Below are 26,989 nucleotides of genomic sequence, written 5' to 3'. Positions count from 1 at the left end.
CGTGACCAACTCTGGGGTGGCGGCGCTCATCTTGTTTTATTGGCCAAGGGAGCCAGCGTGCAGCTTCCGGGTCATGTGGCCAGCATGACTAAGCCGCTTCTGGAGAACCAGAGCAGCACACAGAAATGCTGTTTACCTTCCCTCCAGAGTGGTACCTATCTATCTACTTGCACTTTGATGTGCTTTTCAACTGCTAGGTTGGCAGGAGCAGGGACTGAGCAACAGGAGCTCACCCTGTCACAGGGATTCGAACCGCCAACCTTCTGATCGGCAAGTCCTAGGTTCTGTGGTTTAACCCACAGCACCACCCACATCCAAACATCGGAGTAGGCTTGTCGAAATAAGAATATCTTCAGCAGGCACTGAAAAGAATACAGTGAGAGCGCCTGCCTGATATCAAGAGGCAGGGAGTTCCAAAGTACCAAACTAGACAATCAAGTTCTTACAGATGCAGTGAGGGTATTATGTGTCCATACGAGCATCTCACAAGTTCATTGAACACCTGAGCAGGGAGTGGGGCTGTACCCACTAGTCCTTTTTCCTGGCTGATGGTCATGCTGGACACGTGTGTTTTGCTATGCTTGCTTTCCTGCAGGTGGGTTATTGTTGTTTATTAGGAGGGGAAGGGGTGGTGCAAACGCATTAGCAGAACTAGCCTGGTGATCCTGCTGTGCATTTGCACTTCACGGCCTTCCCCGCCCCCCCCACCTGCCAGGAAACTGGCGCAGCAACTCTGTCCCACCTGGTGAGCCATTTCCGCAGGTATCTGATCTCCCAGTGGTATCAATTGATGGTACTGTTTCTATTGTTTCTTTAGTGTGTATGGAGAAGAAAGCAGATGATAAGCTGAAGCAGTATTCACTGGAGGGAGAAACCCACATTCCAGGGGTTCTTGGATCTCACATCGTTGCTCTTCTGCAACAGCGAGGGGACATCTGGTCCAGCGCCATGAGAATTAAATATGGATTGTTTGGTACTCAGTTCTTATACTGTACTAATACAAAAACAAAGTTGAGCTTTATTGCCTTTGTCAGTGCTGTTCTTGCTCTCGTGCAGAAGGATCTGATTGGCTACTGTGGGAAATGGGATGCCGGGCTAGATAGAGCCTTCATTTAATCTGGCAGGGCTGTTATGTTCTTAATGCAAGGTTTAGGGATGGGGAAGAAATTTGATTCAGTCCACACATAAAGGTGAACTTAACTTAATTTGCACTTTCCAAAACAATTTCACAAACCAGAATGCAGCCACCTTTCAAAATTTGCACTTCTCTGAATTTTGCAATGCAATTCTCCGACCAAGTAATGTGTACAAAAATTCATATGCTGGGGGTAAGCCATGCATAAAATGCATGTATTACTGAAAATCACATGCAAAAATGCATTATATAAGGGGAATTTGTTTGCAAAAAATGTGTAAATTAGAAAAAATTGCACATAGAAATGTGTATATCTGGAGAATTTTCATTAGAATCGTGATAAATTTTCACAAACCTATGTGGAGGACTGAACTTAAGACTGGAAACATGAGAAGCTGTAAGAAATCAGAATGGACAGAGTCACACATCCCTCATGAGGTGTGAGCGTAGATCTGCCTTCCCTATTAGCAGTGACTGTGCCTGAGTGCTGTGAAAACAGAATAATGTCATTTAGTAAATATTTCTGTATGTACATTTGTGTTTTACCTGGAGCAGGAGCTGCAAAAAGCCTTCAGCATGAATGTACCACGGGCCAGAAGTTGAAAGTGGAGAATGTCCCAAAGGATGCCTACCGGCTAGATTTGGAACATGAATTCTATTGCACTCAGATTCTAGCCTACAACCACAAGGTAAAGCATTTAGTTCATTTACTGCATGGGTAGGCAAACTAAGGCCCGGGGGCTGGATCCGGCCCAATCGCCTTCTAAATCTGGTCCACAGATGGTCCAGCAATCAGCATGTTTTTACATGAGTAGAATGTGTCCTTTTATTTAAAATGCATCTCTGGGTTATTTGTGGGGCATAGGAATTCGTTAATTCCCCCCCCAAAAAAATATATAGTCCAGCCCCCCACAAAGTCTATGGGACAGTAGACTGACCCCCTGCTGAACAAGTTTGCTGACCCCTGATTTACCAGAACAATTATGAATCATGAGCAGTGGTGCTGAATCCAGATTTCTTCCTCATGGAAACTAAATAATGAAGACGCAAGATGCACTCTTGTGGGAAGGGAATTCTACAACTTAGCAGCTGCCATAGAGATCTGCTTTTACCTGATGCTGAAAAGTGGGGTAGAGTTAGTTCTAGGTTAGGATGCGGGCATTGTGTAAGAGATGTGACAGTACAGGTCACTTCACAATGAGCACCCCCCAGCTATGGGTAGCTGTTAAGGTTGGGGATGGAGGTGAAATTTGTTCAGTCTGCTTTTTGTGGCAGACCATTCCAATTTGACTGTCCCGCACTAGCTTGCAGATCACAACGCAATTCCCCATCAGCCAGATATTTCAATGCAGCTTCGGTATACAGAATGGGTATTTTATGGTTTAAATGTGTGTTATAAAAACAAAGCACTGAAAAGCATGGCAAAATAGGAATTTTGGGAGAAATGTGTGCATTAATGCACATAATAAAATATACAGCTTAAATGCGAACTTTTTGTGCATTCTTTCAAAAATATCTGCACAAAACAGGGTGGAATGAATGCTAGGATTTGAACACCAGTCTGAATGAAACAGGGCTGATTTAGATTCCTCTGTCCATTCCTGGCAGTGCATGATTGAGAAGCCCGTCACCGCTGAAGATTTGAGGACACGAGTGGGCTGCTATAAGGAATGTAGTAATTATTTAGTACCAATTATAAAACCCGAGTTGCTTTTCCACAGGTCGATCTACGTCACGAAGAAACTGTCTCTCGCCTGCATTCCCGACTAGAGTTGAACTATGGAAAACACTGGGACGAAATCAACAACAAGCGGCGAGTGATAGTCAGCCAGACATTTACAAATAGTTCTCGTCCAGCTCTGACTAGCTATTTCATGGAGGTAAAAGTAAAAGACCCAGTGGTGGTGCAGCAGTTGAGATGGTGGACTAAGGAATTGCAGCTCAGTGAAAACCTATAAAGATGATGGAGAAGTCTCTGTAGCTGGTGGGAAATAAGTCCTCTTGTTCAGATACTCTCTTCGAAGCTCGCACCCACACCATATGTTTCAACCACTGTTATCTCACTTTGAACAGTCATGGCTACCCCCAAAGAGTCCTGGGAGGTTGGGAGCTGGCGTTTGTTAAGGGTGCTAAGCATTGTTAGGAGACCGCCCTATTTCCCTCGCAGAACTACAATATTCAGAGTAGTTTAACAGTCAAGCCCTCTTCCCAGGTAACTGGGAATTGTAGCTCTGGGAAGGGAATATGGAGGGTCTCCCAGACATGTGCACAAATTCTGAGGGCCGAGGCTCTTTGGGTCTCCTCAATGTTTTTTTAGTGCAACCCCCATGTAATGGGAATTGGGGTTGCTTGTGGGTAAATTCCGAACTGCTCCCAGCTGTTGGGGTAGCTAAACCTTTCCCTGATTTGACAGCCCTTACAGGGCGACTGTCTCAGTCACTGGCAGAATCCGTCAGTGGGCGTTCCCTAAACTTCTTCCAACATAAAAGCTGTTTGACGCCAAGTCTCCTCCTCGCCTCTCTGCGCGGAAGTCTCCTGCGCAGAGTGGGCGTGGCCAGCGGAGGTCCTGGGCTCTCCCCGCTGGACCCTGTGGAAGGGTCTTGGAGCCCTCTCTCCGAAGACCTTTCCTCCTCCCCTTCTTTCCTGGTGTCACGCTTATTTCCTTCCCCAATGGAAGTATTCTCCCTCTCCCTGCTGGTCCCTTCTCCTGCATCATCGGAGAGCCCTACCTCCGCTCTGCGCTCCGATGCCAGTTCCCTGACACCCCACCACCACCACCACCATTGCTCAGGACATTGCCAGGACATTGCACATGTGATGTCAGGATATCATGTTGGGTCCCCTTAATGTTTTTTAGAAGATGGCACCTTTGCTGCCAGTAGACCATGCTGGCATGGGCACGGCAAGGGGCAGCGTGGCTCTCCTGGCTCCCCATGCAAACCGTCACTGCCAGTGGTGGCGAGGCAGTGGGGAGCTTGGCACAGTGCAGGAATGTCCCTGGGAGTGCCTGGCTGGCTCTTGGTAATCAGCATTGAGAAGCCAGATAAACAATGCCACCCAGCTCACCGGTATTGTGTATACCATGAGCACGCAGCTTTACTTTGAGCTGCCGGTAGTCTCTCTTCTGCCGTATGAAATGCAGCCCCCTTTTTTTTTGTCCCCCAGTTCACCATTCAAGTGCCCGAAAAGCAAGTGGATTACAGAACTCAGCTCCAGCACTCCTGTTCCATACAGAGTTCTATGGAAATAAGCACCCACTTCAAAGTGCACTATAACAACCGCATCCCTTTTGTGGTGGGGCTGCAGTGGAAAGAGACATCAAGGCATTCTCTGAAGAAATGGGAAGGTATGCACAAACACACACACCACACAAGGCTTGTTTTCATATTTGGTTTTAATATTTGTAGTCTGCTTTTCCAACAACAGATGTTGGAATCGGCTCACAATAATAACAAAGGCACTGGCAAACATACTCTGCATGCTCTGAACAGAAAAGCAGCCGCTTCTGAACATTTGAAGAAAGTATATATTCTGTGTAGACACACACACACACACACACACACACAGAGAGAGAGAGAGAGGAGAGAGAGAGAGAGAGAGAGAGAGAGAGAGAGAGAGAGAGAAGTTGGCATTCGTCTTCTGAAGAGACAGTGGAGTGTGCCTGCAGTGATGAAGTAAAAAAAACTGCATTAGCAGCACCAAAGTGATCTCCCCAGGTCACAACTCCATCTCAGACAAGCCATGCTCATCTGCCCTAAACCTGACATCCTATAAGATGTAAGTTGTAGGGCAGGTAAAGGTGAGACCTGTTCAGAGGGGACTCAGCAACAGATACTGTGGTACCTCGGGTTACATACGCTTCAGGTTACATATGCTTCAGGTTACAGACTCCACTAACCCAGAAATAGTACCTCGGGTTAAGAACTTTGCTTCAGGATGAGAACAGAAATCGTGCAGCGGCAGCGCAGCGGCAGCAGCAGGAGGCCCCATTAGCTAAAGTGGTGCTTCAGGTTAAGAACAGTTTCAGGTTAAGTACAGACCTCCGGAACGAATTAAGTTATTAACCCAAGGTAGCACTGTACAACTAAACATTTATTAAATGAGGAACAATCATTCTTTTTTTCAAAGGACAGGTAGTGAACTACTAGGGGAAATTGGCCGTTTAGGTTTATGTTGCAGTTTTATTTGAGCCTGAGTTAACTCCTGTTGATGTTACTTTCACACTGATAAGCATTTTGTGATGGCCTGATAGCTAGACACCGTTGATCAGAACTGAATAGCATTAACAGATGCAGCTTTCCATTCTTTGTAAGGTACATTCAACATGGACACACCCTGGCTGTACCTGTTTGCCGCTCACAAGCTACACCAGCCCCAGCATTCGGCTTATTTAGCAACCATTGAATTAACTGCTGGGAAGGCCTTTGTGGTCAAGGGCCTACTTGTGGAGGTCTTCTGCAAGGACAGAGATGACAAGAAGGAAGGGAGAATTCTGATCCACACGCCAACCGCCACCTACTTGCAGGTTAGTTCCCATGTCAACCCTGCCTTTGTCCTAATGCTTTTTCATCATCTGCTGATGTTTGTATTCCATAGCCATGAGAGGTTGGAAATGGGATTGTCCTAGCAGCAGTTTAGTTTATTTGGTCCATAGGTCATAAATATCAGATATGGTAGAATCATTGAACTGTAGAGTTAGAAGGGATCACGAGGGTCATCGAGACCAACTGCCTGCAATGCAGCAATCTGTTGTTTGTACTATAGTAGAAGAAACCTTAGAAGAACCCAGAACCATCACTCTAAATTTTCAGGCATCTACAGTCAACTACTTTGCAAGTGGGTTTCTGCACAGCCAAAGTGAAGTGGTGTCTCTGTGGAACCAGCACATAAAGAATGAGATTTGCCTAGAAAACAACGAAAAGACAAAGTTTCTCCATTTCTGTATAAAGTCTGCAAAGCAAGAACTCAACATGACGATGACTTACTTTCACCTGGAGGTGGTAAGATGGTCAGAGCTATAGGCTGTTTACTGTTATTGGGGCATTTTTGTCTAGGACAGGAATAAGAGACATGACAGATGGGCAAAAAATTATGTATGGTGTAGATAAAGCTGTGGTTTGAAATTTGTCTTCCTTTCCCATAAGGATGGGGGGGGGGAATGGCTTTCATTTCAATGTGAATCTACCATATTCGCATTGCCCAAAGCAATGTGCAAAGCGAAACACAGCCATCCTTCAAAATTCACACATCTCTGAATTTTGTGGTGTTCTCCAGTTAAATAATGCATATAAAAAGTGTGCATAGTTATTCATGTGAGCGAAAATAGCATTCAAATGCATTGTAAGGGGCAGTTTGCATAACACAAAGGAGTGTATTTGGCAAAATTGCATACAAAGTTTATGTGTGAATAGAAATGCACACTAAAATGCAGGCGAATCCTAATTTGCTATGGGCGCTGAGAATTATTAGGAGACCCCTATTCCCCTCAGAGAGCTGCAATTCCACAGTTCCCTGGGAAGAGGAACTGACCGTTAAAGCACTCTAGAAATTCTAGGTCTGGGAGAACTCCTTAATAAACTACAGTTCCCAGGATTCTTTGGGGGAAACCATGGCTGTTTAAAGTGGTATCCTAGTGCCTTGCATGTGTAGTGCAGATGGGGACGCGCTTGGATTATCCTGGTGGTCTGGATAGCTGACATCCTTAATCTGAGATCCAGAGGATGCCCTAACAACATATGTGGTTGCCAACTTTCTATCACGGATGGGCTATCCTGTTTCGCTGCCTGAAGCAAAATGGCAATGTGCCAGAACCCCAATCCTCTGTAGTTATTGTTTGTCACATGAGTTTGATGTACAGGGATCATTATGGATAGACGAGCGCTGTGTCATTATATTTTTTGTAATTGTATTCCTATGTTTAATTGCATGTTCAAAAACTTTGTGGGTTCGAAGTGGCATTTTACTGCCCACTTTTTGCAGCATTTTATGCATACTTTTCTCTCTTCCACCCGCCAATTCTGTGCCTGTGCCTGAATTTGATTTCTTGGTCACAGCCTAGGAAGGCAAACATTTCTGTGCAGGTTTTGTGGACAGATCACAAGACCCCACCACCGCTTGTGCTGCAGTTTGAGGCACAGATAGAAGAAGTCAAGAAGGAGAAAATGCTCTACCAAAAACGTGGGACTGTCCTGTTCAGGTACTTTAATTCCCACCCATCCTGCTCCATTCATATTCTCCATTTGGGTAAAGAAAACAAAGAGATATTTCACCTCTCTCAATCAACACAGTAAACGTCAATGCAAATATATACTTGCAAGGAATTGCTCCTTCAGTGAGACAGCACCTGCTCTCTGGAACTCCCTGCTCATTTATATTAGGCAGATGCTTTAAGTGTAATGTCTTTGGTGTCTGCTAAAAGCTTTCTTCGTTTGGACAACCCTATCCTGACTTTCTTTGCCCTCTTCCCTTGCAATTCTAAGCACTGGTTTAGAGGCAACCAGAAGGTTGTGCTACTGTTAAAATAATCCAGATTAGACAATGGTGCACTTTATTAACTGAACTAATGTGACATGATAATATATTTACTGGGAAGCACTGTAATATTTACATAGGGCGTTATTGCATTGTAGCAGCTTGAGCCGAAGGAAATTCAGGGTGAGGTTTCCCATCTTCTGTGTTTCAACTGAAAGTTCCTTACTTATTTTATTTACATCCCAGGCACCCGTTTAAACTGCCCATCCCGCAAAGCTTTCTCCTCCAAGAAACCTTCACTCTGAACAAAAAGGAGAAGCATTATTTCTTGGAAACAAAAGTTTTGATCAACGAACTTGAAGAGTCTGTTCAAACTCTCACACTCAGCTACCAAGCTGAAAATCCGCATGTGAGTGAAATTTACAAAACCATCTGCCTGACCAGCCCACCCCCACCCCCACCTCCCTTTTCAATAGCAAAGCAGCCATGAAATAAGCTACGCATCTGTGTAAAGTTTTTTGGTTTTTGTTTTGTTTTTTTGGTCTTCTTCCCAACCCTGCACCCATCTCCAGGTTTGTGCTGGATTGACGCATCCATACAACAGCAACTTCTTCCCCAAAAATATAGAAGTTTGCGCCATAACACGAAATCTCAGCTGTGTAAGTAAGTTTGATGAGATTGAGGGAATGATTCACAATGCATAAAGTCGCCTCAGGGGAGATTATGAAGACATTCTGGCTACAACCCTGGTTTTATGTCCATGTCCACACTGTACATTTAAAGCACTTATATACCACTTTAAGTGGATGCTGGTGGCGCTGTGGATTAAAGTACAGAGCCTAGGACTTGCCATTCAGAAGGTTGGTGGTTTGAATCCCCGCGACGGGGTGAGCTCCCGTTTCTCGGTCCCTGCTCCTGCCAACCTAGCAGTTCGAAAGCACGTCAAAGTGCAAGTAGATAAATAGGTACCGCTCCGGCGGGAAGCTAAACACCGTTTCTGTGAGCTGCTCTGGTTCGCCAGAAGTGGCTTAGTCATGCTGGCCACATGACCCGGAAGCTGTACGCCGGCTCCCTCGGCCAGTAAAGTGAGATGAGCGCCACAACCCCAGAGTCAGCCACGACTGGACCTAATGGTCACGGGTCCCTTTACCTTTATACCACTTTAAAGAGTTGTGGTTTCCCCCAAAGAATCATGGGAACAGTAGTCTGTTAAGGGTGCTGAGAGTGGTTTGAAGACCTTCTCACCACCCTTCGCTCTACTAGCACAACTATCCAGAGAGCTCGCAGGAAGTAGATGCTGCTGCTTCCTGTCCTCAGTTTGGCCATTGCTCACTTGCTTGCCAAATCCTGCTGCCAGTCCTCCTAACCAAAGTTATGGTCTCTGTACGTTAGATCTGTAGACAGTCTCTCCATATTTAGACAAAGGTGCTGCTTTGTTGATCTGGCACTTTTAAATACTCATTATATCAACCCACAGGTGAAACAGGAGATCGAAGTGACCCTAAAGGTCAACAGGAAAGAGGCTCTCAGCTTCCTGGGCAAATACCAGAACCAATCTAGCATGGCTGATTCCCAACACCTGGTACAAATGGATATGACACATGCATTCCAGGTACTTACCTTTTAGAGAAGAGGCACCACCTTCTCTTTATCTGTCTCCATCCCACTTAACTTCTGAGGGTTTTGGCAAATAATGTATAGGTTGCTCGCTGTGTTTCATTTCTTTCTATTCTCATCAGGATAACTGGGTTTTTTAAAAAAAAATATCCAGCTGTGGGCTTCTATGGAAGGATGGACAGGATATAAATTTAATAATTTAATTAAATTAAAAACCAGCTTCTGCTTGCCAATCTAAAATCCAGATGTTTTGAACTACAGCTCTCTACAGCACCCGACTGGGGCTGATGGTGGCTTAGTCCAAAACATCTGGAAGGCAATAGGTTGGCCAAGACTGCTATCATCCAGTCAACCACCAGCATATTGTATTATGTGCAACTACAGTGCAGAAGCAGATCTTGCAATCCCCGTTGTTCAGACCCCAGTGATATCCGTGGAGCTTCCATGAGCATAGAGGACCATGGTGCTGTGTCTGCATTAGGACATGTCTATAGGGTGGCTGTGTGTCCTTCTTTACAGTTGTCAGGCCTCCATTTGAAGGGTTGTCTGGTTCAAGCCCAGTTTAACTATGAAGGAAACCTGAGAAGGGAGAGCAGGAGAGGCTTTGAAGCCACCAATCCAAGAGTTAGCACTTGTACAGCAGTCTGAGCAAGGCTCGTCCAGTCACAGTCTTCTCCGTTAGAGTGAGATGCATTTCCACTTAAATGATAGTATTTAGGTTGAAGGTGGTGCTTATCCTACTCAGAGTAGACCCACAGAAATTAATAGTAATGTTCATTCAGTTCAATGATGTGCTCTGAGAATTTAATACAGCCCATATCTCTCAAACGAGCATCCATACATATGAATTAGCATATGCAAATTCCCATGTAAATCTGTGTCCTCTCTTTGTCGCGATGCATGTGTAGCCAAACTACTTGCCTGGAATACAAACTTTAACCTCTTTAACTTTAACCACGGCTTCCAAATGGGGAACTTGGGGGGGGGGGCTATCTTGTGGTCTGCAGTAGTCATGCAAGATGAGTCAGAACATCTTCTGTTAATCTGAAGAAAGGGATAACTTGTTGGGTTTCCTTCCTACTAGCTCAAGTTTCCACAGTCGGTTGCTATGAGGGGGGAGCTCTTTTCAAGAGAAGCCAGGCTGGCTGATTTTGCAACCGGTGTGACAATAACAGCTACTATCAACCAGCAGGATACTTCGCAGGTCAGTTTTCGTACTAATCTTTTATGCAACTAAGAGGACCTCTAGACCAGACTTTCTCAGCCTTGGGTCCCTAGATGTTGTTTGACGACAACTCCTATCATTCCTAGCCAGCATAGGAAGTGGTCAGGAATGATGGGAGATCATCTGGGCACCCAATGTTGAGAAAGGCAGGAGAGATTCAAGCACAATCCGCGTGGATTGAAGCACTTAGTCATTGTAGCGCAACAAATCCACTTTTTTAAAAAATCACAGACACTAGGAAAGAGAGAGGAAAATGCACTGGGAGGTGTGGGCAAACAAATATTGGCAGAAACTGTCTCCAAGCAGACATTTTTCCAAGTCATTGCAATGTAGACATTTGTCCATTTTAACCTACCCTCTGTAATTATGATTGCAGCCAATACTATCCATGGTTGGAACCTTCTATTAACCCAAGGGCGAGGTTCTCATGGAGGAACAGAAGCACGCATGTGCTGAAAGGGGGAGCAACAATGTTGTCCAACGATGTCCATTGCCACGTCACATCATGCCCACTGGTGTCAATGAAATTCAGCATGATGTGCCAGTATATCAGTCAGAAAGCCACAACTCCATAACCCAACAGATACTGCAGCACGAAAGGAGATTTAGAAAATGGGACGGAAGTGGTAGAAGTATAATCAAGAAAGCTAACTATTCCCCGTGTCTGAATGTACCCCTCTTTTCTGTATCAACAGTTTACAGCTTGGCTGAATGGAACCAAGACTGGGTTTGGAATTTATTCACAACTTTCTCACTTGAATCAATCAAACTTTCCTCCAAGTTTTCAGGTACCAAAATTCATATTCCCCGACAGCAGCAGCAATTTACGTTCAGTCTTCTCCTTTCTTTCCCCCTACCTTTTGCTTTGCTGAAATGATGTGATAGTTGCTGGAGTTGTCAATCTTCAGAGTTTTCTCCAGCTCAGATTCTGATCTGGGGTGAAGACGAAGACACAGAATCCTAAGAATCGCAGAATGAGAGCGGCTTGGAGGCCATCTTGTCTCACCTCCTGCTCAGAGCCAGCCTGCCCATGAGGTGGGCTGAGGAAGCCGCCTTGGGCAGCAGAACCCTGAGAAGTGGTGTCCCCACCTGCCCTGCCACTGGCTTCCAGTCAGATATTGCACGATCTCACTGGAACCTGCCACTGCTGCTTCAAGGGCACTGTCACATGACCCAGACAAGGGAGGCTTTAATGGGGGGCAGCACTGTTCCATTTTACCTCAGGTGGCAAAATGGGATGCACCACCCCATTCCACCTAGCTGGCTCCACTGAACTGCTCTTAGCTTCAAGACGTTTCTCCTTATGTTCCACAGAAATCTATCCACCTGTAGGGTATGAATACTAGATCTCAACCTGCCCGCTGCCTGAATGTTGGGTAAAATTGCAATTAAAATGTCTGTATTGGGGAAAATTCACACTAAAATGCTGATGAATTTCAATGAAGTGTTTCTTTTTAAAATTGCAAGCTGATGTGAAAATATGGAGAATGGTATGTAAGTTTGGGAAACAAGAGAAACTGAGGGAAACAAAAAAATGACAGATTTGGTTTTGAGATTTGGGGGGGGGGAGGACAGGACTTATCCTTGGTCGAGCTGCATCCCAGGTGACCCATGGATTGCTTGTTTTGTTTTGTTTTCCTGCCCTTAGGCCCACGCCACCACAAACCGATACAGCAGGAATGGTCTCAATGGATCCTTTTGCCTTCACTCCGGCAGAAAGGAACTTGTGTTGCTGGAGGCGGACTTCAATGGTGAGATGAGGAAGGATGCCGGAAACATCAGAGTGAGCGCTCTCCTAAGACAGGCAATTCTGACGCAGTTCAGATATTTGTGGCTGCAGTTCAATGGCAAGATGTCGTCAACTAGGTAAAGAAAGCAGCAACTGGGGCTGTAGCCCAAACCTTTATTTTGTAGCCAAATATCATCACCAGTTATACAATAAATAAGGGGGCACAACTCAAAATAGGGTTCAAAGCAAACTAATAAGATAATCAGGTGTGATGTTCAATATATAACAAAACTATGGAGCCCCACTGGGAAATTACACTGCATGTACTCAGGGGATGTTCTGTTCCACCTGTTAAGGGTTGAGCCTTGGCACTCAGAATAGGTTCTATACCTGAGCTCAGATTATTCAGCTCTGAATCTGCTCTCTGGCCTGCCAGTAAGAGCTGGAAGGTTGATGGGGAACAGGACAAGGCCTCTTCTCTCGTGGCCCCACAGCTATGGAATGCCAAGCCCAAGACAGAGGACAGTACCTCTTTACATGGCTCGTGGCTACAAGTTAAAACTATGGATTTTACTCCCACAAGAGGTAGTGAGGGCCAGTGGCATAGCATGGGGGTGACAGGGGTGCTTGCCCCAGATGCAAAATTTGTTAGGGGTGCAAAATTTCGACACCCGGTGCTACCTCAATACAGCTGCATGCTTCCGTCACTGGGATCCATTGAAAATGGCTTCCTTATGCAAACCAGGAAGTAGCCTCTCCTGACAACGCAACAACTCTTTTCTTAACTTTACGGCTATCATTTCCTGGGTGACGCCTTAGCCAGTTGAAAGCACATGCATACTCTGTCCATTTCCCTCCCACCCACCCCTGGCTCCAGGTGCTTGCAACCCACGTTACACCACTGGTGAGGGCCACCAACTTGGGTGGCTTAAAAATAGGCTTAGACAAATGCATGGAGGATGAAGTTGTTGGTGGCTACTGGCTCACAATGGCTATGCTGTACCTCCAGGGTTGGAGGCGGTAGCTCCTGGAATACCAGCTGCTGGGAATCACACATGGGGAGTGTGCTTTTGTGCTCAGATCCTGCTTGCAGGCACCATGTGGGCATCTGGCTGGTCACTGTGAGAACACGATGCTGAACTAAATGGGCCATTGACCTGATCCAGCGGGCTCTGTATATGTCATGATAAGCCAAGAACCTTGACTTATTAAACCAGTTTGCCAGTTACATGCTTCTGCTGCATGTAGTGCAACTGCCCTCCCACCATCCACTTGCTTTTACAAAGGCCACAGATTCCCCATCCCTGCTGTAGGTAGCCGTGGTTCAGCAGTGAAGATCACTGAGCTGTCCTTGCATGGCTATGTCTACTGACTGCTTGCATTGCCTTCCTTCTTGCCTCCAGAGCTATGCTGTCTTCTGCAGTGAAGCTGAATCACAATGCCTTTCACCTGGGCGTTGTGGGATCCAAGGAGCAGAAAGGGGGTCTGGTGCTGACCCTCCATGGCAGTTTCCGGCACAATGTTCTCAGCTTAAAGCACGTCATACCCCAGGACCTTTCCCTGGATGGCTCTCTCAAGCACAAAAACAACATCCGTGAAGGTATTGCTTTACTGCAAGGTTCAAAACAAGCATTCATATCCTTCTTGAGCAGGTAGGGCATTGTCTGGCCTTGACTGAGGTCCAAGATAGGCTGCAGTCAGAGTCCTGTTCTGGTGCAGGCAAAGAGACCAATGGATGTCATCATCCAAGACAGGGTGGGGAATCAGGTCACATTCTGGATCAAGTAGCCTTGGCCAGACTGTCTATGTGGCTGTAAGTATTCATTTTGGGAACAACAACAACAATTTATTATTTATACCCCACCCATCTGGCTGGGTTTCCTCAGCCACTCTGAGCATCTTCCAACAAAATATCAAAATACAGTAATGCATCAAACATTAAAAGCTTCCCTAAACAGGGCTGCCTTCAGATGTCTTCTAAAAGTCTGGTGGTTGTTGTTCCCTTTGACGTCTGGTGGAAGGGCGTTCCACAGGGCGAGTGCCACTACCGAGAAGGCCCTCTGCCTGGTTCCCTGTAATTTCACTTCTCGCAGTGAAGGAACTGCCAGAAGGCCCTCGAAGCTGGACCTTGGTGTCCGGGCAGAACGATGGGGGTGGAGACGCTCCTTCAGATATACTGGACCGAAGCCTTCCTTCTGTCTAACAGGCATCATGAACATCATGGTTAACCAGTCAGTGTTTGGAGCGCACATCCGGAACAGAAACGTGCTTGGAAACGAGAGCTTTCATAACATCGCAGTGGCTGTGACTCAGAATGGTAGCAGGGCTTTCCCAAGAGACGCAAAGCTCCGAGGGCAACTCGAGCTCAGAAGAGGAATTCAGAGGGGTTTGGCCAGTATCCAGGTGGACACAAGAGCTCTCCATCTTAATATCTCAAATATCATCATTCTGGAGCATCTTGGAGCCTCAGGGATGCCCGCCCACAACATCAGTAATTTCTATACCACAGGTATGAAATGCAACCCAATACTGGGCTGTTTCTCGGGATCAATAGAATGCCATTTGGAAAGAGGAGCTCCTTTTCTTTGAGAAGTACTCTGCGACTGCCTGCACTTCTCCAAACAGCCTACTAAATTTCTATCTCCTTCCATTTTGGGCGCTGTTGTTTCTTAAGGGTTGTTGGGAATTATAACTCTGTGAAGGGTAAACGAGAGTTCCCAGGATTCTTTGAGAGAAAGAATGAAACAACATCCCACTTTTAAGACACTGAATTTGAAGTGCAAGTGCCTGAATCTCTCATAAGGACCCATCTTTATGTTCAGTTTCCTTTAAAACAACTTTTTTAAAAAAGCAAGTGTAGGGGAAATGAGCTGTTTCCATGTTTCCACAATGCCTGCTTTTTACATTATACCTTTGCTTTGATCCTTGCCTTTCAGTTCTAAGGTACAATTTAATTCACAGTGTGGGTTTGGAGCGGGGGGGACTGACTCTTAAAAAACTCCAATAATTTCAGCTGGCTTGGAGCCACCTCAGTGAATAAAAATCCCAGACCTCAAAGCGGAGGGGAAATAATAGTTCTGAAGTCAGCTTTAAAGTACAGGTGTGTTTTTAGTTACAACTTCAAAGTACAGGCTCTACCCTTGAAGAGTCTTCTCTAGTTTTCCAGTGGCATAATGGCGCTATTGAATATGAATGAGTGTTTAATTCCTTGCCAGCCACTCTCAAGGAGAATGAGCTTTCATGCTTCTATTAACAGCATTTGGAGCAGATTCAAGAATGAATGGGGTTGACTTGCTTTGAGTTCTGCAAAGGAAATCTTTCCTTGCTGTTCCGAAAAAGAAGCAGCAGTAGCATCTAGCAGGGCTCTTCACAGACACGCACAAACTTTTGGATCCAATTTGTGGCCCAGATTTGTAAATCTGCATTGGACCCAATCCAGACCCATTCCAACCTGCCCTGGGTCCGAATCCAGATTGTGATTGCGAACTTACAAATCTCCTGAAATCCTATAGGCTTGCATGACAAAACCAAAATAGCAATAGCTTACTTGTTTTTCACATAGGGGCATGATGTCTAGGGCATGGTGGTAGCATTTTCAGAGTTCAAAGGCCCATTCCAGCAAGGCAAAAACACTCAAGGAGAACGTGAAGCAGAGCTAGTAAAGGGTCGTTAGCCTAAGGAGAGTCTGGAGGGCAGCATTTGAATTCCCCATATGATTCAGAATCCCTGCCCTGTTGGAACATGGCATGGCCCTTAGGGGAATTTGAGGTTTATGGCAGGAAACAGGCAGAAAGGGAATGGCAGACAAAGAGAGATAGAAGAGGTATCTGACCCACTTTTGACTTGGGCCATTCTCACCTCTTGTTTTAGTCCTACCCCCCACCAGCATGCTTCCATTGACAGCTCACCCCAAAGAAAATGTGGCCCTCAACAAGGAAAGGATTTCCCTCCCCTGAGCTTCTGAAGACTCAGAATGTGCCTTTACAACTAATCATCTATCGAAACCCCAAAGCAAGTTACCCGTTGGTCCTGACTCATGTCTGTATATGTGTCTCTATGCATCCAATGTGTTTTGCTTAATCTCCCTCTTTCTCTTCGGCTTCCCACAGAAAGTAGCATCCTGGCCACGTATGGCCACATCAGTAGTAACCACACAGTAACTCTGAAGCTGCAAGGCAGTAGCAGAAAGATGGCTGCAGCAGCTGGAGCTGAGTGGCGGCCCTCAGAAACCCTTCAAGCCCAGATCATTGCAAATTTCAGCCACAACATTCCAGAGCTGAAGAATCATGGGATCCCTTTCAGCATAGAGTCTACCTGCCATTACCAAGTAAGGAGAACAATGGCGTTGACTGGGGGTTGGGAACCTCTGGTCCAAAGTGGCCCTCCGGATCTCTCTTTCTGGCCCTCAGGACCTTTTCTGGGCCATGCCCCTCCCCAGGCTGAATTTGCCCCATGCCCTCCTTGGGGGCTTTTGCCTGGCTGGAATGTGCCCCTGAAATGCCTTTTGTTTGCACGGCTAGAGGAGAGGGGTTGCTTATAAACCAAATGTTGCCTCAAAGACAGGAAGTCCCGCCTCCTCACATCCTGCCTTTCTCTGATATATTGAGTGAGTTCTTCTGGAGGGCTTCTAAACCTGTCCAGAGAACAGCGGCAATGAACTCCCCTTTCCCCTCCAGGGATTGGGCTTCTCCTTCTTCCCTTGCTATCTTTGGGTATTGGGGTGACCAAATTATTGGAATATGAATTTTTGGAAAGTCCCCAACACAATTGCTTGCTTAGCGCATGAAATATACTCAGAGTCGAGAGTGGATTTCATGTTCTTTATTCAGCTCATAGTGGTGAGGAGGAATGGAAGTTCCCCCAGAATGTCTGCTTTATTTACATTATTTACACAATGGGCCCCACGTGATTGGCTAATTCCGGGGTTCTCCTGTAGGCCAATCAGGTTGCGGATTCACTTCCACCTGGAGCTGGATTGGGTGGCTCCTGTGGACCAATCGGACTGCTGCATTCTGGGTCCTATTGTTCTAGGACCAATCCGACTGCTGCATTCTGGGTCCTATTGTTCTAGGACCAATCAGACTGCTGCATTTTGGATCCTATTCAACTCAGTACATAACAGCGCATAACTCGATGACTTTAGAACAGGGGTTCTAAAGTTTGTTTAGAATAGCCCAAGAGCCACATTCCCTTCTGGGGGTCACATTCCAGTGGTGGGTGGAGCCAGAGGCAAAAGCGGGTGGAGGCCCCAATGTAAATATTACTTTGGTACAGTAGGCTACTTTCTTCAGGGACCCCTCTCTATCCTCCACCCAGGGAAGCAAGAGGCATGATCAACGTTCATGCACTCATTCCTGACAGGCAAAAACACTTTGGGTACGAAGATGTGTAGTTTCTGTGACCATTTTTGGAACGCCAGCAGATGACTTCACGGGGGTGGCTGAAAGACTGAGTATTGTCTAGCATAGTATTATTGCCCACTAAGATGTCTGGTCCTTCTCTGCACATCAGCCTTTTCCCTCTGGTTAGAATTTCAGCAAGAAGATGGCAATGAGAGTGGCAGCCCAGGCTGGTGAAGAAGAATTCAAGATTGAATTGGAGAAGCAAGGCACCAATAGCACCTCAGGGTTTTCCCTTTTCCTTTACCATGATGTGGGAATCCTAATGCACACCATTCCACCATTAGTACGGGTTAGTTGACCACATTGCTGGTTTGTTTTGGGGGTTTTAAGTCCTCAAATGATACTGAATTAATGACTTCTTTTGCATTGTTTTGGCGCTTCCTTACATTGGAATGAACGTAAGATTTGTAAATGTGGGTAGCGCTGTGGTCTAAACCACAGAGCCTAAGGCTTGCCGATCAGAAGGTCGGCGGTTTGAATCCCCGCGACGGGGTGAGCTCCCGTTGCTCGGTCCCTGCTCCTGCCAACCTAGTAGTTCGAAAGCACTTCAAAGTACAAGTAGATAAATAGGTACCACTCCAGCGAGAAGGTAAACAGCATTTCCGTGCACTCCTCTGGTTTGCCAGAAGCAGCTTAGTCATGTAGGCAACATGACCCCAAAGCTGTTTGTGGACAAACGCTGGCTCCCTCGGCCAGTAAAGCAACCCCAGAGTCATCTGCGACTGGACTTAACGGTCAGGGGTCCCTTTACCTTTACCTTACATTGGAATGAATGTAAGATTTGTAAATGGTTCTGTAAGCTATGTGACTCAGGTTAAATAGCAGGCAGCAAGACAAATAATAGTATTGGGCGGACACCGAAGTCAATCATTGTGAAATGTTCAGCTGCAACAAAGAAAACAAAGTATCTCATTGCTGCAATTATATTTCATTTTAGTTTTGTGTATGAGTAGGTGTGTTTTCTAGGGATGGGCGGACCTGCAATATCAGTCCTCTCAGTTTCTTATTTTTCCAACCTTAAATTCCATTCTCCACATTTCTGTAGCCATTAGAGAATTTACTATTTTTTTACTGATATTCTGCAGGTCCAGTGTGACGGAGAATCCACATCTCATCAGCTTTCTGGCCATTGTCACGGAGAGATTGCAAATCACTCAGTGGAGGTACAAGGTTCATTCTCAAAGCTTGGTCAACAGCATTGCACTGTCTGGAGGCTCAGCTGCAGGAAAGAGAGTCTGAGCATTGGGGGTTGTTTAAGGCATGGAGATAAATATGAATTGAACGGCCACTGGGTGCAGACTTTCAAGTATCTCTGCTCACTCAACATCCCAGGGAATTTACAGGTTAAAAAACTCGTCAATCCAAAGGGTAATAAGTGTATGACTGTGTTTAATCTCACCACAGATGGGTGGGGGGGTTCATTCTGAATTAGAAGTGACAGCAGAACCCCTGTTAAAGTGGCGTGGGTTTGTCTCCTTGGCGAACCCACACATCCCCAGTTTGATGCTTACAGCAGAGGTAAGAGGGGTCTAAGGTACAGATAAATGCATTTATGAAGGCAGCGTGAGATCTTCAAGCAACTGAGGGCTCGGGTTGCTTAAACTGAGAGCAAAATGCGAGGGCTCCTTGCTGGCTGCAGTGGAGTGGCACCCCAAAGTGTGGGGTTGCCCTAGAAGCCAAGGCAGCAGGAGGTTCTCTCTGGCAGTGACAGGTGAAACCCGGGAAATGTGCCTCATTTGTAAGCTAGACATGGAAAGCGGTCCAAACTGCCTCATCGTGAGTGGGCAAGTCCTGCTGCAGAGCAGCTCGCCAGAGATCACTTGGGTGTGGTTACACCACTGGGAGGATCAGGAACAGAGAGGAATGTCTGTGCCAGAAGAGGTGCAAAGCAATGGGATTTTGGTGTTTGATGCGTTTTCTGTAAGAGCCCAAATTAACTGCACTGTGGATAGGAAGCCAATGCAAATGGTAGCAGTGGCTGCTTGGGACCCAAACTGGAGCTGGATTAGCTGCTCAGCCACCGTGTCCCAGCATGGACTAAGGCCAGCTTCCCAGCCAGGAACTGGTTACATGGAGTCTCCCAGTTGGAGAACAGAGCGGACCTGAGCTTGGAACTGATGAGCGGGCTGTGCAGGCTTTCAGGTGTAGGACGGTTCAGAAGGAGGCCTGGCGCAGCATGGAGCCTCGCCGTTCACAGCCATTGCCCCTCTTTCCAGGTAGAAAGAAGCATGTCCCGATCACGAGGGCATCTTTTGCTTCTTCAGAGCTTCTGCTGGCCAGATCATGAAAGGCCTTTTTTGCTGGGCCTCTTCATGTGTACAGTGGTGCCTCAGGTTACATACGCTTCAGGTTACATATGCTTCAGGTTACAGACTCTGCTAACCCAGAAATATTACCTTGGGTTAAGAACTTTGCTTCAGGATGAGAACAGAAATCGTGCAGCTGTGGCGCAGTGGCAGCGGGAGGCCCCATTAGCTAAAGTGGTTAAGAACAGTTTCAGGTTAAGACTGGACGTCCGGCATGAATTAAGTTCTTAACCAGAGGTACCACTGTACTGCACACTGTACAGAGTACCACTGTACTGCCTGTTCCACAGACGTCCCTCTCTCTATCCTCTATCCAGGCAAGCAAGAGGTGTGATCAGAGTGCAAGGACACACTCCAGGCAGGCAAAACCACTTAGAATAGGAGTCAATATCAGGGAGTGCTGGGGCGGGGGGAGTGCTGCCTGGAGTTAGTTTCAAGGGCCGTGTCAATGGGCATGGGGGGCCGGATTTCACCCCCGCTTTTAGAATGTGCACGGCAGAAGGCAACAGGGCATCTTTCCAGATCAGTGTGGCCTGCTGGTTGCGGCGAGCCGACAGCCTCCTTCTTCTCTGTTTTAGGCCCCGACGAGAGTTTTGCTCAGCGGGTCAGTGGGGACTGCCAACTGCACAGCCGACGTGGTTGGAGAGGTCATTTCCAACGCCACCTTTGCTCAGTTCCGTATCCACGCTGCCTGCAACCCTCAGCACAGTTTGGAAATCGGCCTCAGGCACGCCTGGCCTTACCTCAGCTCTCTGGGTCTTGCCCAGGAGAACAGGATAAAAGCAGCTGCTGTGAAAGGGGACGAGTACAAAGGCCTTCTGGAGGCCACTTTTGGGAAATGCAAGTTAACAGGCAATGGAGAAGTGAATAGAGAGGGTGAAGTCACAGCTGCAGAATGGAAAGTTATTCTTCTAAATAAATGTGACCTTCTGGAGGTGATTATTTACTATCGCCACCCCAACTGATGGGTTGGAGCATATTTTCTAGAGTTGGGGGCACCCTTGAGGTGCCCTTGAGGTCTTCCCTTGGTGCCCATGAGGTCTTTGAAACCCACCCACACCTACCTAGCTCTCTCACTGTCCCTTTTGCCATGGGGTGTTGAGATTGGTTACCTTTTTCTCTCTTGAAAAGTACAGAGTTGAAGGAGGAAGTTGGAAGAGTTATACCCTTTCCCACTTCCTCTTTCAGATTTGTGCGCTTTTCAAGGCTCAGACTAGTTCTTCTGGAGCCAACTTTTACCAGATCCCTTGGAAGAGCAAAGTGTTTGCATCCATGTACAGTTTCTCTCTTTCTATCTCCTGATTGTGGGGAGGGGGAGGCTGATCTGGGAGAGGGGCAAAAAGTGAGAGTGGCACCCAAAGTACTCCCTCAAATATACGAAATTCCCTGGGGGCGTAAAAGATTGGGAAACTCGTGCTCTGGAGAATAGATTCTACATAGGTTAAGACTAATCTGAGCTCTCCCCTGTCTTTTCTCTTTCCTAGAAAATGGAGTTACCCCAGAAACTAGTCTCCAGGGGTTCGTTCCTCATGAACATCTACAATGTCAGTTTAGCAACACACTTCTGGTGTGATGGCAAAACAGCTGATGTGCAGCTGGAGGTGTCTTCTGTAGACAAATATACCGTGCAAGGATCGCTGGGTCACTCTTTCCCCTACCTCTACGATCTAGGGCTGCCTCCGGACAACTCACTCCACCTCTCCGTGACAAATGGCTCCGTCCTCAACGGACTTATCTTGCTGCGCAACGGAAACTGCAAGCTTGAAGCACAAGGAGAAATCAGACCCCGAAACCAGACTGAATGGGCCCTGGAGATGGAAACAGATTGTACAGTTTTGCAGGTCGTACCTGGTTCCTTTCTGGTTCTAAAGCAAAACATGGCACTCTAGAAACTGGCTTGATTATTTTTCAGATAATCAATCTGATCTTTAAAAAAAGAGAGAGCTGTCTTACACCTAAAGGCAGACCCTGCCATTCACTCAACGGCACAAGTGTTGGTCTTTATTTACATGTATATTACAAATATTGCATTAGGCCAGCCTTTCTCAACCTGTGGGTCCCCAGATGTTGTTGAACTACAGCTCCCCTCACCCCTAGCTAGCAAGGCCAGAGCTCAGGGATGATGGGAGTTGTAGTCCAACAACATCTGGAGACCCACAGGTTGAGAACCACTGCATTAATCCATCCCTGAAGAAGCACAGTGGATGGTGATGTGAGACAGGAGATTGCCAGGGATGGTACCAGTGCAGGAGGTTGGCCCATTCAGGCCCCAATAACCTCAGTCTGACCTCAGCCAAGACCCACCTGCCTGCCTTCTTGACAACCAGTCAGGGGATGGGTGTGCCTGCCATTGGCTTTGAAATGAAGCGAATACCATTATAAAGTTATGAATTGTGTATAAAAACCCAACTTTTATTGAACAATGAAAGGAAGAGGAGGAGGAAAAGGTCTTGCCTGTGTACAGATGCTAGCAGATTAAATCACATTTTGAATCTTGATTGATGGTTGTATTTTGGCTATATATGTGTGTGTGTGTATATATATATATATACACACACACACACACACATATATATATATACACACACACACACACATATATAGCCAAAATACAACCATCAATCAAGATTCAAAATGTGATTTAATCTGCTAGCATCTGTACACAGGCAAGACCTTTTCCTCCTCCTCTTCCTTTCATTGTTCAATAAAAGTTGGGTTTTTATACACAATTCAGGAGAAAGATGTTATCCTATTTGCATTTAAAGCCAAATCTATCAAATTCATGCTTTCGAGATATATATATATATATATATATATATATATACCTCGAAAGCATGAATTTGATAGATTTGGCTTTAAATGCAAATAGGATAACATCTTTCTCCTAGCCCTAGCCACTTCTCCAATCAAACTTACCCCCTTTAAAGCTGCAGCTTTTAAGTTTGTTTTTTAAGAGTCTCGATGCAGCTCACCTGCATAATCACTGTTAGATTAAAAAAAATCTGTGAGAAATTTGGCCAGAGGGACAGAGTTACAATCTGTTGATCCCTGCGTTTGAAATGAAATCATTTTTGTTCCTCAAGACGTACCCAGGAAGAAGAACGTTTGACACTGATACAGTAGCCTCCAAATGGGTTTTACAGGCTGTGAAATGCGTTTTGCATCTCACCGTTGACTGGATCCGTTCAGACAGATGGGTGCCAGGGAGCGCCCTCACTTTGAAGTGAGGATCAAGTGCCAGGCTAAGGTCACTTTAGAAACTGAAGTGCCACATGGTCTGTCACCCCAAGAGGGATCCCAGAAGAAAATGAGCTGTCGGTAAATCGTGGGAAAACAGATCAGGCATGACATTAGCTTAGGCCTTGAGTCAAACTCTCGTCAACTCCAAGCCAATTTGGCTTTTCATGCAGAAAACCAATTCCAACGGCAAGGATCAGTAGAGAACAACTGCAGAGCAATACAGGTACTGCCTGCCATGGAAAAGGAGGTCCCCTTTTGACAAGATGCTCCATCTGCATACACACACAATGAAAAACAGAACAAATCCAAGCCGTAATCCCTAAAGACCTTTCTAAAGACAAAGAGGACATGTTGCCAGATTCCAAACCTGGAAGAGCCAGTCTAAGTCTTTTGCATGAATTTGGAAGCTGACTAAATGAGGTCAGCCTGTTTGCTCATCTTCTCCAGGACTGGCAGCAGTTCTGAGGGGCATAGCTGTCAACTTTCCCCTTTTCTTGCTAGGAATCCTATTCGGAATAAGGGAATTTCCCTTAAAAAAGGGAAACGTTGGCAGCTATGCTCTGGGGTCCTAGGAAGAGGTCTTTCCCAGGTCTTCCTGAGCAGTCTCCTAGCATTACCTGGAGACACCGGAGATTGAATCTAGGACCTTCTGCATGCAAAGTAGATGCTTTGCCACTGAGCTGTAACCCTTCCTCAGGACATAAGAAGCTGCCTTATATTGCCAGAACATTGGTTTATTTAGCTCTATACATCAATGGGGAGTTTCAGGGTTTCAGACAGGGGGTTCTCCCAACCTTACCTGGAGATGTCAAGGATTGGCGGTAGGGCCTTCTGCATGCAATGCAGATGCTCTTACCACTAGGCCATGGCTCTTCCCCCTCTTTAGAGAAGTGGAAGGCACAATCCAGCCAATGATGACACAGTGCACAGTTCCACTTTGAATCGCTTACACATAAATTCCATGCCGTTGGAGATTTAGGAGGAAGAGTAGTTGGCTTCCATCTTCTTGTGGAGTAAAACTCCATGAACCAGCTTCAGGCCATGTTAAGACACTGTTATTAAACCCTCTTTTTTATGAAGTTAACTTGAATATTTTATTTCATGGCAGGATCTTGGAGTCCCGGTGAAAATAGATGGGTCAGGGCATATTTTAATCAATAAAACGTACCTGGATTCTCAAGCATTGTTTACTGCAGGTGAAAATAGTTTACATGGATTCCTCGTTTTAAAAGCAATGGCTGTAAGTAGTCAAGTTGACATGTTAAGTGATTGTTTTTCTATTTGCTGTACCTCCCCAGACACACACTAAGCTAACAAGGTGCAAGGCAGGTGAGCAACGAATCAAAAACTCAGTTATGTTAGTCAAAATACAGCGTTATAAATGTGACACCAGAGCTGAAATCCCAACTCAGTGATATTTTCAATTGTGAGTTTTACAATGGTTTTTTGCAGTGTGTTTTCGGAGCGTTTTTGTTGTTTTTTAGCTGTGTAGATCTAGCCGAACCTTTGGTGGGGATAGATCCATGGCTCATTTGCTTATCTGTGCGACGGCTTGTAGTTTGTTGAACAAGCCATGGTTAAAACAAACTATGTCTTAGCATCATGTGCAAGTAAAGCCAATGGGGAGCTACAGATGGTTACAAAAGGGACATCCCCAATAGACTACACCCACCTGAAAGGAAATGGGGGGAAGAAACCTGGAAGGGAGAGGGAAATGGCATGGAATATCTTGGAAGGTGATATGGCTGGCAGGTTAGAACATGGAATGGGAGCCCTCCATGCTGCAACATTTTACTGCAGGCCTCCTGTGTCTCTTCACTGTGGCCAGTCCCATGCCCAGGACAGTAGGACAACGGGCCTTTCCCACACTCCTCACCTGATCTTCTTTGATACAATTTCTCACAGACCAGACAAGAGCTGCATGCGTTGCTGACTCATAATGTCAAAAGCAGCCTTCGTTTGGGCATACCTGCCAGGACAGTAGTCGATTTAATTTCAGAAAAGAATGGCACCATTTGTAAGAGGTGGCTTCAGTTCAGCGTGGACGGCAAGCAGGTAACCGCACCTCCCTTTTAGTAGCGTATATCCAAATAATGTGTGCAATAATAATAATAATAATTAAAATTTATGTACTGCCCTTCATCCAAAGATCGCAGGGCGGCTCACAAGATAAAAATACAGGATAAAAGCACAAAATAAATAGTTAAAACAATAACAAAAGAATAACACACACACCCAGCACATTTAAAAGGCATTAAGCAAAAGTGTGTCTTAAAATGCATCTATTAGTGAAAACAACATACAAAAACCATTACAGTGGCACCTTGGTTCTCACAGTTAATCCGTTCCAGAACCCCGTTCCAAAACCAAAGGGTTCCAAAACCAAGGCACGTTTTCCCATAGAAAGTAATGCAAAATGGATTAATCCGTTCCAGACTTTTAAAAACAACCCCTAAAACAGCAACTTAACATGAATTTTGCTTTCTAACTAGACCATTGACCCATAAAATGAAAGCAATAAACAATGTACTGCAGCCACACAATCAGTAGCTGAACTGGGTTCCACACAGTCACAAAAACAAAACAAAAAGAGCCACAAAAATGCAAAATAAATAGCAAAAACAGACAGACCTCAGCGTAACACTCAAAACAGAAGTGTGGCACTCAAATCAGAAGCATAACACTCAAAACGGAGGCATTTTTTTAATGAAATACATATATCTGGCCAACCACGTGCTCATGTCTTTTTCCTCCCGCATTGCGGGACTAGTTTTCATTTAGTAGTAAAACTGAGGAAACACTGCATATACTACTATGTGGGTTGCCTTTTTAGGATTAGTAGTGCACATAGGGACGTGGGTGGCGCTGTGGGTTAAACCACAGAGCCTAGGACTTGCTGATCAGAAGGTCAGTGGTTCGAATCCCCACGACGGAGTGAGCTCCCGTTGTTCGGTCCCAGTTCCTGCCCACCTAGCAGTTCGAAAGCATGTCAAAGTGCAAGTAGATAAATAGGTACCACTCCAGCAGGAAGGCAAATGGCGTTTCTGTGCGCTGCTCTGGTTCGCCAGAAGCGGCTTTGTCATACTGGGCACATGACCCGGAAGCTGTACGCCGGCTCCCTTGGCCAATAAAGCGAGATGAGCATCGCAACCCCAGAGTCGGCCACGACTGGACCTAATGGTCAGGGGTCCCTTTACCTTTAGTACACATTTATTAGCACTTTTAATTACCAATCACATGCGAAAGTGGGTTCCATGTTGCAGCTTGGGCCTCAGGTCTGGACTAATTGAAGACCCCTGGAATAAGGAGGAGTATGTTAACTGGTCTTTTGCCTCAAGCAGCAAAATGTCTGTGGTTGGCCCCATTTCTCTTCCAGCTGACTTCTAATTTCAGCAATGGGGTTTGTTCAGGGCACACAACCCATATTACTAATGCATTTCTCCTTCCCCCCTCTTTTAAAAAAAAAAACCTAGATCGCAGAAGAACTGAGCTTTACACAGAAGCTGGACCACATCTCTCTTGACTACAGGCTCACGCATAATCTAGAAACTTTTCAAGCACTGTGGATAGAAGACAGGATAGAGTTGCAGGTAAGGGTTTTGTTTGTTTGTGTATAGACATGCTTGTCCAGAAGCCTAACTTGGCTGCCTTGTACAAATCAGGTCACATCTTCACCATTCAAAGAATCATGGGAGGTGAAGTGGCTCTGAACTGTCACTCTGTGAGCAGTAAACTACAGCTCCCAGACTTGTTTGGGGAAGCCTATTGCTTTAAATGTGCTGTAAATGTCTGGTGTGGATGTGACCTGACATCCTTTAAATCCACTAAAGTTGCAAAGAAACCAACAAACCACAGTGTGGGTGG

At 45.9% G+C, this 26,989-nt stretch overlaps 1 protein-coding gene across 1 annotated transcript in view; it reads left to right on the top strand.

The window, feature by feature from the left end:
- LOC310748851 (uncharacterized protein) overlaps positions 1-26,989 on the top strand; it is a 102,795-nt gene that overhangs the window by 44,916 nt on the left and 30,890 nt on the right. Inside the window, exons 25-47 of the mRNA XM_083584842.1 lie at positions 818-973; positions 1,691-1,824; positions 2,857-3,015; positions 4,301-4,481; positions 5,449-5,660; positions 5,947-6,135; positions 7,189-7,331; positions 7,853-8,015; positions 8,179-8,265; positions 9,084-9,218; positions 10,308-10,427; positions 11,144-11,236; positions 12,097-12,314; positions 13,581-13,777; positions 14,384-14,686; positions 16,287-16,504; positions 17,707-17,868; positions 18,665-18,742; positions 20,464-20,820; positions 21,370-21,726; positions 24,234-24,365; positions 25,031-25,180; positions 26,599-26,715. Coding sequence (XP_083440968.1) covers positions 818-973; positions 1,691-1,824; positions 2,857-3,015; positions 4,301-4,481; positions 5,449-5,660; positions 5,947-6,135; positions 7,189-7,331; positions 7,853-8,015; positions 8,179-8,265; positions 9,084-9,218; positions 10,308-10,427; positions 11,144-11,236; positions 12,097-12,314; positions 13,581-13,777; positions 14,384-14,686; positions 16,287-16,504; positions 17,707-17,868; positions 18,665-18,742; positions 20,464-20,820; positions 21,370-21,726; positions 24,234-24,365; positions 25,031-25,180; positions 26,599-26,715 — 4,061 coding nt within the window. The remainder of the gene's footprint in view (positions 1-817; positions 974-1,690; positions 1,825-2,856; positions 3,016-4,300; positions 4,482-5,448; positions 5,661-5,946; positions 6,136-7,188; positions 7,332-7,852; positions 8,016-8,178; positions 8,266-9,083; positions 9,219-10,307; positions 10,428-11,143; positions 11,237-12,096; positions 12,315-13,580; positions 13,778-14,383; positions 14,687-16,286; positions 16,505-17,706; positions 17,869-18,664; positions 18,743-20,463; positions 20,821-21,369; positions 21,727-24,233; positions 24,366-25,030; positions 25,181-26,598; positions 26,716-26,989) is intronic.

Source organism: Podarcis filfolensis (assembly GCF_964270895.1).
Source record: "Podarcis filfolensis genome assembly, chromosome: 14".
NCBI classification, from domain to species: Eukaryota; Metazoa; Chordata; class Lepidosauria; order Squamata; family Lacertidae; genus Podarcis; species Podarcis filfolensis.
Note: the sequence above shows the minus strand (reverse complement) of the source record. Positions and strands in the feature narration are given on the sequence as shown.